Raw genomic sequence first — 16,356 nt, 5'->3', positions numbered from 1 at the left:
TACGACACAGAGCTGATGAGGATCGTTCTGTTCCAGCATAGTCTTACAACACAGAGCTATGAGGATGTTCTGTTCCATCAGTCTGGAAACAGAGTGTGAGGATCGTTCTGTCCCCTCATCTGACCAAACACGCAGATATGAGGATCGTTCTGTTCCTATAACACAGAGTATGAGGATACGGTCTCGTTCCATGATAACACAGAGCTGTGAGATCGTTCTGTTCCCTATCAGTCTGTACAAACACAAGAGCTGTGAGCATAGTTCTGTTTCCTATCAGTCTGTACGACACAGGCTATGAGGATCGTTCTGTTCCCATGCAGTCTGTAGTACAACACAGAGCTAATGAGGATCGTTCTGTTCCCTATCAGTCTGGACACCAGAGCTGTGAGGATCGTTCTGTTCCCTATCAGTCTGACTACACACCAGAGCTGTGAGGATCGATTCTGTTCCCTATCAGTCCTGTAGACACAGAGCTGTGAGGATCGTTTCTGTTCCCTATCAGTCTGTACGACACAGAGCTGTGAGGATCGTTTCTGTCCTATCAGTCTGTACAACAAAGCTTTGAGATCTTCTGTCCAGTATGTACACACAGAGCTAGATGTTCCCTATAGTCGTACACCGACTGTAGGATCGTTCTGTCCCTATCATCTGACAACACAGAGCTTGAGGATGTTCCTGTTCCCTATCAGTCTGTCGACACAGAGCTGTGAGGATCGTTCTGTTCCCTTTATAGTTGTACGAACAGAGCTATGAGATGTGTCTGTTCCCTATAACAGAGAGCTGTGAGATCGTTCTGTTCCTATATGCTGCAGTGGAGCTGATCGGACATAGCTGTGTGGGGATAAGTGGGCTCTCGATTCAGACGTAGCGATAGCTGTGTTGCTGGATACGTTGAGCTCTGATTCAGACACGTTCAGACTGTGTGGCTGGATACAGTGGAGCTCTGATTCAGACACGTTCAGCTGTGTGCTGGATACAGTGGAGCTTAGATTCAGACACGTTCAGCTGTGTGCTGGATCACAGTGGTACTCTGATTCAGACATGTTCAGCTGTGTGGCTGGATACAGTGGAGCTCTGATTCAGACACGTTCAGCTGTGTGGACTGATACAGTGGAGCTCTGATTCAGACATGTTCAGCTGTGTGGCTGGATACAGTGGAGGCTCTGATCAGAATGTTCAGCTGTGTGGCTGGATACAGTGGAGCTCTGATTCAGACACGTTAGCTGTGTGGCTGGATCAGTGGTACTTGATTCAGACATGTTCAGCTGTGTGGCTGGATACAGTGGAGCTCTGATTCAGACATGTTCACTGTGTGGTGGATACAGTGGTACTCTGATCAGACACGTTCAGCCTGTGGCTGGATACAGTGGGCTCTGATTCAGACACGTTCAGCTGTTTGGCTAGATAGTGGTACTTGATTCAGACATGTTCAGCTGGTGGCTGGTTACAGTGGTACTCTGATTCAGACACGTTCAGCTGTGTGGCTGGATACGTGAGCTCTGATTCAGACACGTTCAGCTGTGGTGGCTGATACAGTGAGCTCTGATTCAAGACATGTAAGCTGTGTGGCTGGATACAGTGGTACTCTGATTCAGACACGTTTCAGCGTGTGCTGGATACAGTGGAGCCTGATTCGACACGTTCAGCTGTGTGGCTGGATACAGTGGTACTCTGATTCAGAACACGTTCACTTGTGTGGCTGGATACAGTGGTACTCTGATTCAGACACGTTCAGCTGTGTGCTGATACAGTGGTACTCTGATTCAACATGTTCAGCTGTGTGGCTGGATACAGTGGGCTCTGATTCAGACATGTGATTCATGTGATAACTACGAAACTGACTTAGTTATCCTTCATTCAGATGAGAGACGTCAGATGGTAGTCCCACCACCACCACACACACACACCACACAGCACACACATCACACCGCACACACACACACGGCACACCACACGCACACAACACGCACAACACAGCACACACACATCTGCCTAAAATGCTTCTCAACCTGAGGCAACTGCCCCACAGCACCATGATGCTGTCTGCAGAGCTGAGGAAAGACATTGATCCGTGTATCCGTGATGTGCCTGTGTTGGACTGAGCAGTGATCAGTCACTGTCCATACACGATACACACCTAGGGAATGAGACCTGATCCCAGTGAGGGATTCATCAGTCATGAGGACAATATGATCAAACCACATCTTTCTGTAAAGACAGAGAGTTCATTACCTCTCTCCTGATAAAGACAGAGAGGTTCATTACCAGATCTTTCCTGATAAAGACAGAGAGGTTCATTACCACTATCTCTTCCTGATAAGACAGAGAGGTTCATTACCAGTATCTCTTCCTGATAAAGACAGAGAGGTTCATTACCAGATCTCTTCCTGATAAGAACAGAGAGGTTCATTACTAATCTCTTCCTGATAAAGACAGAGAGGTTCATTACAGATCTCTTCCTGATAAAGACAGAGAGGTTCATTACCAGTATCTCTTCCTGATAAAGACGAGAGGTTCTTTACCAGTATCTCTCTGAAAAGACAGAGAGGTTCATTACCAGTATCTCTTCCTGATAAGACAGAGAGGTTCATTACCAGATCTCTTCCTGATAAAGACAGAGAGGTTCATTACCAGATCTCTTCCTGATAAAGACGAGAGGTTCATTCCAGGATCTCTTCCTGATAAAGACAGAGAGGTTCATTACCAGATCTCTTCCTGATAAAGACAGAGAGGTTCATTACAGATCTCTTCCTGATAAAGACAGAGGGTTCATTACCAGTATCTCTTCCTGATAAAGACAGAGAGGTTCATTACCAGTATCTCTTCCTGATAAAGACAGAGAGGTTCATTACAGATCTCTCCTGATAAAGACAGAGAGGTTCATTACCAGTATCTCTTCCTGATAAAGACAGAGAGGTTCATTACCAGTATCTCTTCCTGATAAAGACAGAGAGGTTCATTACCAGATCTCTTCCTGATAAAGACAGAGAGGTTCATTACCAGTATCTCTTCCTGATAAAGACGAGAGGTTCATTACCAGTATCTCTTCCTGATAAAGACAGAGAGGTTCATTACCAGTATCTCTTCCTGATAAAGACAGAGAGGTTCATTACCAGATCTCTTCCTGATAAAGACAGAGAGGTTCATTACCAGATCTCTTCCTGATAAAGACAGAGAGGTTCATTACCAGTATCTTCCTGATAAAGACAGAGAGGTTCATTACAGTATCTCTTCCTGATAAAGACAGAGAGGTTTTACAGTATCTCTCCTGATAAAGACAGAGAGGTTCATTACCAGATCTCTTCCTGATAAAGACAGAGAGGTCATTATAATCTCTTCTGATAAAGACAGAGAGGTTCATTACAGATCTCTCCTGATAAAGACAGAGAGGTTCATTACCAGTATCTCTTCCTGATAAAGACAGAGAGGTTCATTACCAGTATCTCTTCCTGATAAAGACAGAGAGGTTCATTACCAGTATCTCTTCCTGATAAGACAGAGAGTTCATTACCAGTATCTCTTCCTGATAAAGACAGAGGAGTTCATTACCAGTATCTCTTCCTGATAAGACAGAGAGGTCTTACCATATCTCTTCCTGATAAAGACAGAGAGGTTCATTACCAGTATTCTTCCTGATAAAGACAGAGGTTCATTACCAGTATCTCTTCCTGATAAAGACAGAGAGGTTCATTACATATCTTTCCTGATAAAGACAGAGGTTCATTACCATCTCTTCCTGATAAGACAGAGAGGTTCATTACCAGATCTCTTCCTGATAAAGACAGAGAGGTTCATTACCAGTATCTCTTCCTGATAAAGACAGAGAGTTCATTACCAGATCTCTTCCTGATAAAGACAGAGAGGTTCATTACCAATCTCTTCTGATAAAGACAGAGAGGTTCATTACATATCTTCCTGATAGACAGAGAGGTTATTACCAGTATCTCTTCCTGATAAAGACAGAGAGGTCATTACCGATCTCTTCCTGATAAAGACAGAGAGGTTCATTACCAGATCTCTTCCTGTAAAAGACAGAGAGTTCATTACCAGTATCTCTTCCTGATAAAGACAGAGAGTTCATTACCATATCTCTTCCTGATAAAGCAGAGAGGTTCATTACCACTATCTCTTCCTGATAAAGACAGAGAGTTCATACACTATCTCTTCCTGAAAGACAGAGAGTTTACATACTTTCCTGATAAAGACAGAGAGGTTCATTACCTACTATCTTTCCTATAAAGAGAGAGGTTATACCACTATCTCTCCTGATAAAGACAGAGAGGTTCATTTACCTCTTCCTGATAAAGCAGAGAGGTTCATTACCACTCTTTCCTGATAAAGACAGAGGTTCATTACCAGTATCTCCTGATAAAGACAGAGAGGTTCATTACCTCTTCCTGATAAAGACAGAGAGGTTCATTACCACTATCTCTTCCTAAAAGACAGAGAGTTCATTACCAGTATCTCTTCCTGATAAAGACAGAGAGGTTCATTACACTATCTCTTCCTGATAAAGACAGAGGTTCATTACCAGATCTCTTCCTGATAAAGACAGAGAGGTTCATTACCAGACTCTTCCTGATAAAGACAGAGAGGTTCATTACCATATCTCTTCCTGATAAAGACAGAGAGGTTCATTACAGTAATTCTTCCTGATAAAGACAGAGAGTCATTACCAGATCTTCTCCCAGGAGCCTTTATAGAAGATGGGCTGTTGACGTTCCAGTAGGCCACAGAACTCTAAACGGCCCAGCTGGAAACAGAGAGAGGAACAGGAAGTCACAGAGAGAGGACAGGAAGTCAACTGGGCACTGGGTCATATCAACAATGTCACCCCGACGTTACAAATCAACAACATAGAGCACAGCTTTGCCCTGAAATCTGTTAGGCCTTCCATGAAGTAGATGTGTGAGCTCAGACTATGATCCTACACGTGGCAGTGTTACCTTGGAGCAGAATGACAAGAGATCCTAACAACATCGACATGTATTCATGTAACGCTCCACAAACCGGTCGTTACCTTGTAGATGATTCTGGCTGCCTCGTTCAGAATACACCCCTTCCAGTTCTCATCGGTCGTCTACAAACAAAAATCACAAGGGAAATGAACAGCAGAATGACTGATATCAGAAAGACTCGTCACGTCTTGTCAACCAGTATGTGTGTGTGTGTGTGTGTGTGTACCTGTAGACTCATCACATCTTGTCAACAGTGTTGTGTGTGTGTGTGTGTGTGTGTGTGTGTGTGTGTGTGTGTACTGTATGGACTCATCACCTTTGTCCTCAGTGTGTGTGTGTGTGTGTGTGTGTGTGTGTGTGTGTGTGTGTGTGTGTGGTGTGGTGTGTTGTGTGTGTGTGTGTTGTGTGTGTGTGTGGACCTGTAGACTCATCAACTTGTCTCCTCAGTGTGTGTGTGTGTGTTGTGTGTGTGTGTGTGTGTGTGTGTGTGTGTGTGTGTGTGTGTGTGTGGTGTGTGTGTGTGGGTGTGTGTGTGTGTGTGTGTGTGTACCTGCAGACTCAGCTCAGCCAGAGTGACTCCCATAGAGACGGGCTGCTGGGGGTCTAATATCTGGAACACACAAACCACAGAGACAATCACACAACGTCCCATAATGCACTGGGAGACAGGAAATAATAGGAAAGGATGTGAGGAAATGAGACAAGGAGAGGAGATGAGATGAGGAAAGCAGACAAGAAGAGTAAGTGAGGAAAGGAGACAAGGAGAAAGTAGGTGAGGAAAGGAGACATTGAAAGGTGAGGAAAGGAGACTAGGAAATGAGGTGAGGAAATGAGAGGAGGGAAAAGAGACAAGGAGAGGAGTTGAGGAGACAAGGAGAGACAGTGACGAGAGGAGATGAGGAAAGGAGACAAGGATATGAGGTGTGAGGAGAAAAAAAGAGAGGCGATGAAAGGAGATGAGGAAAGATGAGCAGAGGCAGTGAGGAGAGAAGACAAGGAAAGGAGGTGAGGAAAGGATATAGAAGAGGTGAGGAAAGGAGACAAAGAGAGGGCTGTGAGAGGAGGAGTATTGTCCCCCAGCTCTAGAAACTAACATCGTCCTCATATCTGATATGGATGCTGGTGATCTTGACTTGTAGGTTCTTGATGACTTGCGTGGCCAGCTTCTCAGCAAACGTGTCCTTCTTCTCATCTTTCTGAGGCTTTTCTGAAATGACCAGAACAAGCTGTCAGGCAGCTGATAATGACCAGAACAAGCTACTCAGGCAGCCGATAATGACCAGAACAAGCTAGTCAGGCAGCTGATAACGTGTACTGGTTGAAATCCACACAAGTCATTGGAAGAGGATGTCTTTTGGTCAATACTACTGGTCACAACACACATTCACATTGACGATCACAATCACGCAACACGCGTACCTACCTTGTTTGTTTCATGGCGTTTTAAAGATTTTAGACTCTTAAAGCCTTTCTTGTGTTTTTTAATCTTAAATCCTTGATGAGTAACGCAGCATTAACAGAGGAATAGCTGTTAGTGGACAGTCAGAACAACAGAGACATGACAACCAGACATCAGAGCAGGTTGAAGACAAAGATAACAACAGTGACAACCAGACATCAGAGCAGGTTGAAGACAAAGATAACAACAGTGACAACCAGACATACTAGCATGCAGAATAGGTTGAAGACAAAGATAACAACAGTGACAACCAGACATCAGAGCAGGTTGAAGACAAAGATAACAACAGTGACAACCAGACATCAAGCAGGTTGAAGACAAAGATAAAACAGTGACAACCAGACATACTAGCATGCAGAATAGGTTGAAGACAAAGAGAACAACAGTGACAACCAGACATACTAGCATGCAGAATAGGTTGAAGAACAAAGATAACAACAGTGACAACCAGACATCAGAGCAGGTTGAAGACAAGAGAACAACAGTGACAACCAGACATCAGAACAGGTTGAAGACAAAGATAACAACAGTGACAACCAGACATCAAAGCAGGTTGAAGACAAAGATAACAACAGTGACAACCAGACATACTAGCATGCAGAATAGGTTGAAGACAAGAATAAACAACAGTGACAACCAGACATACTAGCAGGTTGAGAACAAAGATAACAACAGTGACAACCAGACATCAGAACAGGTTGAAGACAAAGATAACAACAGTGACAACCAGACATCAAAGCAGGTTGAAGACAAAGATAACAACAGTGACAACCAGACATCGAACAGGTTGAAGACAAAGATAACAACAGTGACAACCAGACATCAGAACAGGTTGAAGACAAAGTAACAACAGTGACAACCAGACATCAAAGCAGGTTGAAGACAAAGATAACAACAGTGACAACCAGACATACTAGCATGCAGATAGGTTGAAGACAAAGATAACAACAGTGACAACCAACTACTAAGCAGGTTGAAGACAAAGATAACAACAGTGACAACCAGACATCAGAAGAGGTTGAAGACAAAGATAAACAACAGTGACAACCAGACATCAAAGCAGGTTGAAGACAAAGATAACAACAGTGACAACCAGACATCAGAACAGGTTGAAGACAAAGATAACAACAGTGACAACCAGACATCAGAGCAGGTTGAAGACAAAGAGAACAACAGTGACAACCAGACATCAGAACAGGTTGAAGACAAAGATAACAACAGTGACAACCAGACATCAGAAACAGGTTGAAGACAAAGAGAACAACAGTGACAACCAGACATCAGAACAGGTTGAAGACAAAGATAACAACAGTGACAACCAGACCATCAAAGCAGGTTGAAGACAAAGATAACAACAGTGACAAACCAGACATACTAGCATGCAGAAAGGTTGAAGACAAAGATAATCAACAGTGACAACCAGACATCAGAGCAGGTTGAAGACAAAGATAACAACAGTGACAACCAGACATACTAGCATGCAGAACAGGTTGAAGACAAAGATAACAACAGTGACAACCAGACATCAGAGCAGGTTGAAGACAAAGGGAACACAGTGACAACCAGACATCAGAACATGCAGAATAGGTACAGTATAGAACAGAACCTAATGCATGGCTGGTCCACTACAGAACAGAACCTAATGCCTGGCTGGTCCACTACAGAACAGAACCTAATACCTGGCTGGTCCACTACAGAACAGAACCTAATACCTGGCTGGTCATACAAACAGAACCTAATACCTGGCTGGTCCACTACAGAACAGAACCTAATACCTGGCTGGTCCACTACAGAACAGAACCTAACCTGGCTGGTCCACTACAGAACAGAACCTAAATCCTGGCTGGTCTACGACAGAACAGAACAGAACCTAATGCCTGACTGGTCCACTACAGAATAGAACAGAACCTAATACCTGACTGGTCCACTACACTACAGAACCTAATGCCTGACTGGTCCATACAGTACAGAACCTAATGCCTGGCTGGTCCACTACAGTATAGAACAGAACCTAATACCTGGCTGGTCCACTACATAACAGAACCTAATACCTGGCTGGTCCACTACAACAGAACTAATGCCTGACTGGTCCACTACAGAAACAGAACCTAATGCCTGACTGGTCAACTACAGTACAGAACCTAATGCCTGGCTGGTCCACTACAGAACAGAACCTAATGCCTGACTGGTCACACTACAGTACAGAACCTAATACCTGATTGGTCCACTACAGTACAGAACCTAATGCCTGGCTGGTCCACTACAGAACAGAACCTAATACCTGACTGGTCCACTACAGAAAAGACCTAATGCCTGGCTGTCCACTACAGAACAGAACACAACCTAATGCTGGCTGGTCCACTACAGAACAGAACGAACTAATGCCTGGCTGGTCCACCACAGAACAGAACCTAAATCCTGGCTGGTCCACTACAGAACAGAACCTAATGCCTGGCTGGTCCACTACAGAACAGAACCTAATGCCTGACTGGTCCACTACAGAACAGAACCTAATGCCTGGCTGGTCCACTACAGAACAGAACCTAATGCCTGGCTGTTCCACTACAGAAAGAACCTAATCTGACTGGTCCACTACAGAACAGAACCTAATGCCTGGCTGGTCCACTACAGAACAGAACCTAATGCCTGGCTGGTCACTAAAGAACAGAACCTAATGCTGGCTGTCACCTAAGAACAGAACTAATCCTGACTGGTCCACTACAGAACAGAACCTAATGCCTGGCTGGTCCACTACAGAACAGAACCTAATGCCTGCTGGTCCACTACAGAACAGAACCTAATGCCTGGCTGGTCCACTACAGAACAGAACAGAACCTAATACCTGACTGGTCCACTACAGAACAGAACCTAATGTCTGGCCGTCCACTACAGAACAGAACAGAACCTGATGCCTGACTGGTCCACTACAGTAACAGAACCTAATGCCTGACTGGTCCACTACAGAACAGAACCTAATGCCTGACTGGTCCACTACCAGAACCTAATGCCTGACTGGTCCACGACAGAAACAGAACCTAATGCCTGACTGGTCCACTACAGAACCTAATGCCTGACTGGTCCACTACAGAACAGAACCTAATGCCTGGACTGATCCACTACAAAGAAAGAACCTAATGCCTGACTGGTCCACTACAGAACAGAACCTCATGCCTGGCTGGTCCACTACAGTACAGAACCTAATACCTGGCTGGTCCACTACAGAACAGAACCTAATGCCTGACTGGTCCACTACAGAACAGAACATAATGCCTGACTGGTCCACTACAGAACCTAATGCCTGACTGGTCCACGACAGAACAGAACCTAATGCCTGACTGGTCCACTACAGAACCTAATGCCTGACTGGCACTACAGAACAGAACCTAATGCCTGACTGATCCACTACAGAACAGAACCTAATGCCTGACTGGTCCACTACAGAACAGAACCTAATACCTGACTGGTCCACTACAGAACAGAACCTAAACCTGACCGGTCCACTAACGTAACAGACCTAATGCTGACTGGTCCACTACAGAACAGAACAAACTAATGCCTGACTGGTCCACTACAGAACAGAACCTAATACCTGACCGGTCAACTACTACCTACCATGCTGAGCTCTTATACACAACACTTTCCAGATTAAACAGCACTTCCCGTTGAGAGTCTAGTGTCCCGTGAGTGAGCAGCACAAGGTAAACAGTAGAGAGAGAGAGTAGTGGTCAGATTAAATACACCATCAGCAGGACAAGTAACAGTAGAGAGAGAGAGTAGTGGTCAATTATACCATCAGCAGGAACAAGGTAAACAGTAAGAGAGAGAGAGCAGTGGTCAGATTAAATACACTCAGCAGGACAAGGTAAACAGTAGAGAGAGAGAGCAGTGGTCTCAGATTAATACACCATCAGCAGGACAAGGTAAACAGTAAGAGAGAGAGAGCGTGGTCAGATTAAATACACCATCAGCAGGACAAGGTAAACAGTAGAGAGAGAGAGTAGTGGTCAGATTAAATACACCATCAGCAGGACAAGGTAAACAGTAGAGAGAGAGAAGTAGTGTCAGATTAAATACACCATCAGCAGGACAGTAAACAGTAGAGAGAGAGAGAGCAGTGGTCAGATTAATAACCATCAGCAGGACAAGGTAAACAGTAGAGAGAGAGAGTCAGTGTCAGATAATACACATCAGCAGACAAGGTAAACAGTAGAGAAGAGACAGTGGTCAGATAAATACACCATCAGCAGGACAAGGTAAACAGTAGAGAGAGAGAGCAGTGGTCAGATTAAATACACATCAGCAGGACAAGGTAAACAGTAGAGAGAGAGGTAGTGGTCAGATTAATACACCATCAGCAGGACAAGGTAAACAGTAGAGAGAGAGAGTAGTGGTCAGATTAAATACACCATCAGCAGGACAAGGTAAACAGTAGAGAGAGAGAGAGTGGTCAGATAAATACACCATCAGCAGGACAAGGTAAACAGTAGAGAGAGAGAGTAGTGGTCAGATTAAATACACCATCAGCAGGAACAAGGTAAACAGTAGAGAGAGAGTAGTGGTCAGACTAAATACACCATCAGCAGGACAAGGTAAACAGTAGAGAGAGTAGTGGTCAGAATAAATACACCATCAGCAGGAAAAGGTAAACAGTAGAGAGAGAGAGTAGTGGTCAGATTAAATAACACATCAGCAGGACAAGGTAACAGTAGAGAGAGAGAGTAGTGGTCAGTATAAATACACCATCAGCAGGACAAGGTAAACAGTAGAGAGAGTATGGTCAGACTAAATACACCATCAGCAGGAACAAGGTAAACAGTAGAGAGAGAGAGAGTGTGGTCAGACTAAATACACCATCAGCAGGACAAGGTAAACAAGTAGAGAGAGAGAGTAGTGGTCAGATTAAATAACCCATCAGCAGGACAAGGTAAACAGTAGAAGAGAGTAGTGGTCAGACTAAATACACCATCAGCAGGACAAGGTAAAACAGTAGAGAGAGAGAGAGTAGTGGTCAGACTAAATACACCATCAGCAGGACAAGGTAAACAGTAGAGAGAGAGAGTAGTGGTCAGATTAAATACACCATCAAGCAGGACAAGGTAAACAGTAGAGAGAGAGAGAGTAGTGTCAGATTAAATACACCATCAGCAGGACAAGGTAAACAGTAGAGAGAGAGAGTATGGTCAGATTAAATACACCATCAGCAGGACAAGGTAAACAGTAGAGAGAGAGAGTAGTGGTCAGACTAAATACACCATCAGCAGGACAAGGTAAACAGTAGAGAGAGAGAGTAGTGGTCAGACTAAATACACCATCAGCAGGACAAGGTAAACAGTAAGAGAGAGAGAGCAGTGGTCAGACTAAATACACCATCAGCAGGACAAGGTAAACAGTAGAGAGAGAGAGTAGTGGTCAGACTAAATACACCATCAGCAGGACAAGGTAAACAGTAGAGAGAGAACCTAGTCCACTAGTTTAACTCCCGCCTCTAACCTCTGTGATGCCAGTCCACTAGTTTAACTCCCGTCTCCTCACCTCTGTGATGTCAGTCCACTAGTTTATCTCCTGTCTCTCACTCTGTGTGTCAGTCCACTAGTTTCTCCCGTCTCCTCACCTCACCTCTGGGTGGTCAGTCCACTAGTTTTAACTCCTGTCTCCTCACCTCTGCGAGCAGCCATCAGTAGCGCCTCCTCAATGCGCTGCAGCTCCTTCTGCTTGGCCTCCTGCTGGTAACGCTCCTCCTTCGCAGGCGTCATACTTTATCGCTTTGAAACAACACAACATGGACATAGTTAAACACAACGGGTGTTGAATTACAATATTCAGGGCTTCAGGTGATGTTTGGTCCTTAAATCACTTTGACAAGACAACATGAAAACCTAAGTGGATACAACACAGAACTTTGTCAGAACAAGACAACATACCCTAGTGATACACACAGAACTGTTGATAAGAACAAGACAAACATGACAACCTAGTGGATACACACAGAACTGTTGATAGAACAAGACAAATGAACCAACCTAGTGGATACCCACAGAACTGTTGATAGAACAAGACAACATGACAACCTAGTGGATACACACAGAACTGTTGATAGAAACATGACAACCTAGTGGAACACACACAGAACTGTTGATAGAACAAGAACACATGACAACCTAGTGGATACACACAGAACTTTGATAGAACAAGACAACATGACAACCTAGTGGATACACACAGAACTGTTGATTAGAACAAGACAACATGACTAGCTAGTGGATACACACAGAACTGTTGATAGAACAAGACAACATGACAGCTAGTGGATACACACACAGAACTGTTGATAGAACAAGACAACATGACTACTAGTGGATACACACAGAACTGTTGATAGAACAAGACAACATGACTAGCTAGTGGAACACACAAACTGTTGAAAGAACAAGACAACATGACACTAGTGGATACACACAGAACTGTTGATAGAACAAGACAACATGAAACCTGTGGATACACACAGAACTGCTGATAGTAACATACATACAGTACAGTCTGGAAAACCAAGTCAGTTAACACTGCTGTTGAATTTCCAAACTGCAGAGCTTAGTTGCCGTTTGGACTGTGTGGATTGAACCATGGATAGACTATAGGCCTTACTCCACTGTATGAACCCAGATTAAGTTTAGTCCTAGATTTAAGAGGCGTGTTTTTTTTCCAGGAAATAGTTAATCTTGGTCTGGGAAACCATCCAAAACAATAAGAAGACTTGCTTGGCGAGAAACATGAGCAATGGAAATTAGACAAAATTTGAGATTTTTGGTCCAACCGGCGTGTCCTTCGTGAGACGCAAAGTAGGTGACGGATGATCTCCGTGGGTTCCCACCGGGAAGCATGGAGGAAGGTGCGATGGTGTGGAGGTGCTTGCTGGGGACACGGTCTGTGATTTATTTAGAATTCAAGGCACACTTAACCAGCATGGCTACCGACAGCATTCTGCAGGCGATACTCCATCCCATCTGATTTGCACTTAGTGGGACTATCATTTGTTTTCAATTTCTCAAAACACCTCCAGGCTGTGTAAAGGGCTATTTGACCAAGAGGAGAGTGATGGAGTGCTGCATCAGATGACCTGGCTCCCAATCACCTGACCTCAACCAACAAGTGCTCAGCATATGTGGTAACTGTTGGAAAAGCAAGACTGTTTGGAAAAGATTCCAGGTGACTACCTCACAAGGGTTGAGAGAATGACAAGAGTGGCAAAGTGTCAAGGAAAAAAGGGTGGCTACTTTGAAGAATCTCAATATAAAATATATTTTGATTTGTTTAACACTTTTTTGGTTACAAACATGATTCCATGTGTTATTTCATAGTTTTGATGTCTTCACTAAAGTTAAAAATTTAAGAAAATAGAACTTAAAAGAAAACCCCTTGAATGAGCAGGTGTGTCCAAACTTTTGACTGTACTGGTACACTGTGCGCCACCACGACACCTCAGGACCAAGATACCATTTTAGAAAACAGCCATACCAATGTAGAGGTGGACTGGTGTGGTGTGTGTGTGTGTGTGTGTGTGTGTGTGTGTGTGTGTGTGTGTGTGTGGGTGTGTCACAGTGCTCTCTCTACCAGAGCAGCAGGGAGTAACATTACTGTGTTTGTTCTGTCATTATTTGTTTCTGCTACTGTGGATGTGGCTGGTGCAAACACAACCGGTTAAAAGGGATACTTCAGGATGTTGTCAATGAGGTTCTTTATCTAATTCCCCCCGAGGGAGATGAACTCGTGGATACCATTTCCCCAGGTCAGTATTACAGTGGGGGAAAAGTTCACGTATGACATACCATCCTCCCAGTTCTGAGGAGGCCCATTGTTCTATACACTATGACATACATCCTCCCAGTTCTGAGGAGGCTCATTGTTCTATTCACTATGACATACATCCTCCCAGTTCTGAGGAGGCCCATTGTTCTATTCACTATGACATACATCCTCTAGGTTCTGAGGAGGCCCATTGTTCTATTCACTATGACATACATTCTCTAGGTTCTGAGGTCATTGTTCTATTCACTATGACATACATCCTCTAGGTTCTGAGGAGGCTCATATGTTCTGATCTAAATGAGGCTGTCAACGGAGTCACAATTTCACAGGTAACAGATGTCAATCCAGTAGCTATGTGTTGCTTTTTTCAGGTTTTTGCTCTCAAAGTCACACTTTATTTTATAGAAAAATATAGAAAAATGTAGATGTTCTAAATTCATAACAATGCCTAGACCACAACAGGACACCACTTTTGACTTCTGGGAAAATCTAATTTATTATTATTTATTTTTTAAATTCAAGTGTGCAGGCACATAGCACTGTTGTTTGGTTAGCGGTGTTTCTGTAGAGCACATGAGATGGAGTATGCAAAACAAAATGGCTACCGGATTGATGCAAATAATCCTGATATCATTCTGCCAGGTGGGCAGAGGCTTCTTTGTATCTAGTTAACGTTTAATTGAGAAGGTTTTTGGGAAAGCCTTTCCATCATCTAGAAGACGGTTAGGTCCCTTATTAGCATCACTATATTTTGAACTAAATCCCACAATAGAAACGTGAAGTTAGTTGTTGATAATCCCAGTCATATTAGCATCCCGTGAGAGTTGTTGATAATCCCAGTCATATTAGCATCCCATGAGAGTTTGTGATAATCCCAGTCATATTAGCATCCCATGAGAGTTGTTGATAATCCCAGTCATATTAGCATCCCATGAGAGTTGTTGATAATCCCAGTCATATTAGTTGTTGATAATCCCAGTCATATTAGTTGTTGATAATCCCAGTCATTTTAGTTGTTGATAATCCCAGTCATATTAGCAACCCATGATAGTTGTTGATNTATGACATACATCCTCCCAGTTCTGAGGAGGCCCATTGTTCTATTCATTATGACATACATCCTCCCAGTTCTGAGGAGGCCCATTGTTCTATTCATTATGACATACATCCTCTAGGTTCTGAGGTCATTGTTCTATTCACTATGACATACATCCTCTAGGTTAAAAATTCAAGTGTGCAGGCACCTAGCACTGTTTGGTTAGTGGTGTTTCTGTAGAGCACATGAGATGGAGTATGCAAAACAAAATGGCTACTGGATTGATGCAAATAATCATGATATCATTCTGCCAGGTGGGCAGAGGCTTCTTTGTATCTAGTTAAGGTTAAATTGAGAAGGTTTTTGGGAAACCCTTTCCATCTACCAGAAGACGGTTAGGCCCATTATTAGCGTCGCTATATTTTTCCTCGTCCTTAATTGTTTGAAACTTGGACAAAATCCCACAATAGAAACGCGAAGCCAGGCCTCCCGAGTGGTGCAGCGGTCTAAGGCACAGCATCGCAGTGCTAGCTGTTCCACTAGAGACTCTGGGTTCGAGTCCAGGCTCTGTCGCCGCTGGCCGCGACCGCGAGACCCATTGGGGCGGCGCACAATTGGTCCAGCGTCGTCCGGGTTAGGGGAGGGTTTGGCCGGCAGGGATGCKCTTGTCCCATCGCGCACTAGCGACTCCTGCGGCGGGCCGGGCGCACGCTGACACGGTCGCCAGGTGTACGGTGCATCCTTCGACACATTGGTGTGGCTGGCTTCCGGGTTAAGCAGGCATTGTGTCAAGAAGCAGTGCGGCTTGGTTTGTGTTTCGGAGGACGCACAGCTCTCGACCTTTGCCTCTCCCGAGTCCGTACGGGAGTTGCAGCGATGAGACAAGACTGTAACTACCAATTGGAAACCACGAAATTAGGGAGAAAAAGGGAAAAAGAAACGCAAAGCCAGTAATTATATAAAGACTTCCTCATTATGCGTTCTCCTGTTCTATTGGTTTTCATATCAACTTTCTTTCATTGTCAAGCAGCATAATCCCAGTCATATTAGTTGTTGATAATCCCAGTCATATTAGTTGTTGAAATCCCAGTTAATATTAG

General features: G+C 44.0%; 1 protein-coding gene across 1 annotated transcript; it reads right to left on the bottom strand.

Moving 5' to 3' along the window:
• Window positions 1-827: 827 nt before the first annotated feature.
• Window positions 828-12,261, bottom strand: LOC112075415 (intermembrane lipid transfer protein VPS13A-like; the record flags this gene model as incomplete). Its single annotated transcript, XM_024142418.2, has 6 exons — window positions 12,077-12,261; window positions 6,053-6,165; window positions 5,509-5,568; window positions 5,021-5,080; window positions 4,677-4,753; window positions 828-969 (listed from the first exon to the last, which is right to left on the bottom strand). Coding segments are annotated over exons 1-6 (546 nt in total), but the record flags the coding sequence as incomplete, so codon positions are not given.
• Between the last annotated feature and the right edge of the window lie 4,095 nt (window positions 12,262-16,356).

This window comes from Salvelinus sp. IW2-2015, unplaced genomic scaffold (genome assembly GCF_002910315.2).
Source record: "Salvelinus sp. IW2-2015 unplaced genomic scaffold, ASM291031v2 Un_scaffold3144, whole genome shotgun sequence".
Classification (NCBI taxonomy): Eukaryota; Metazoa; Chordata; class Actinopteri; order Salmoniformes; family Salmonidae; genus Salvelinus; species Salvelinus sp. IW2-2015.
The sequence above is the reverse complement of the archived record's forward strand: the minus strand, read 5'-3'. Positions and strand labels throughout refer to the sequence as shown.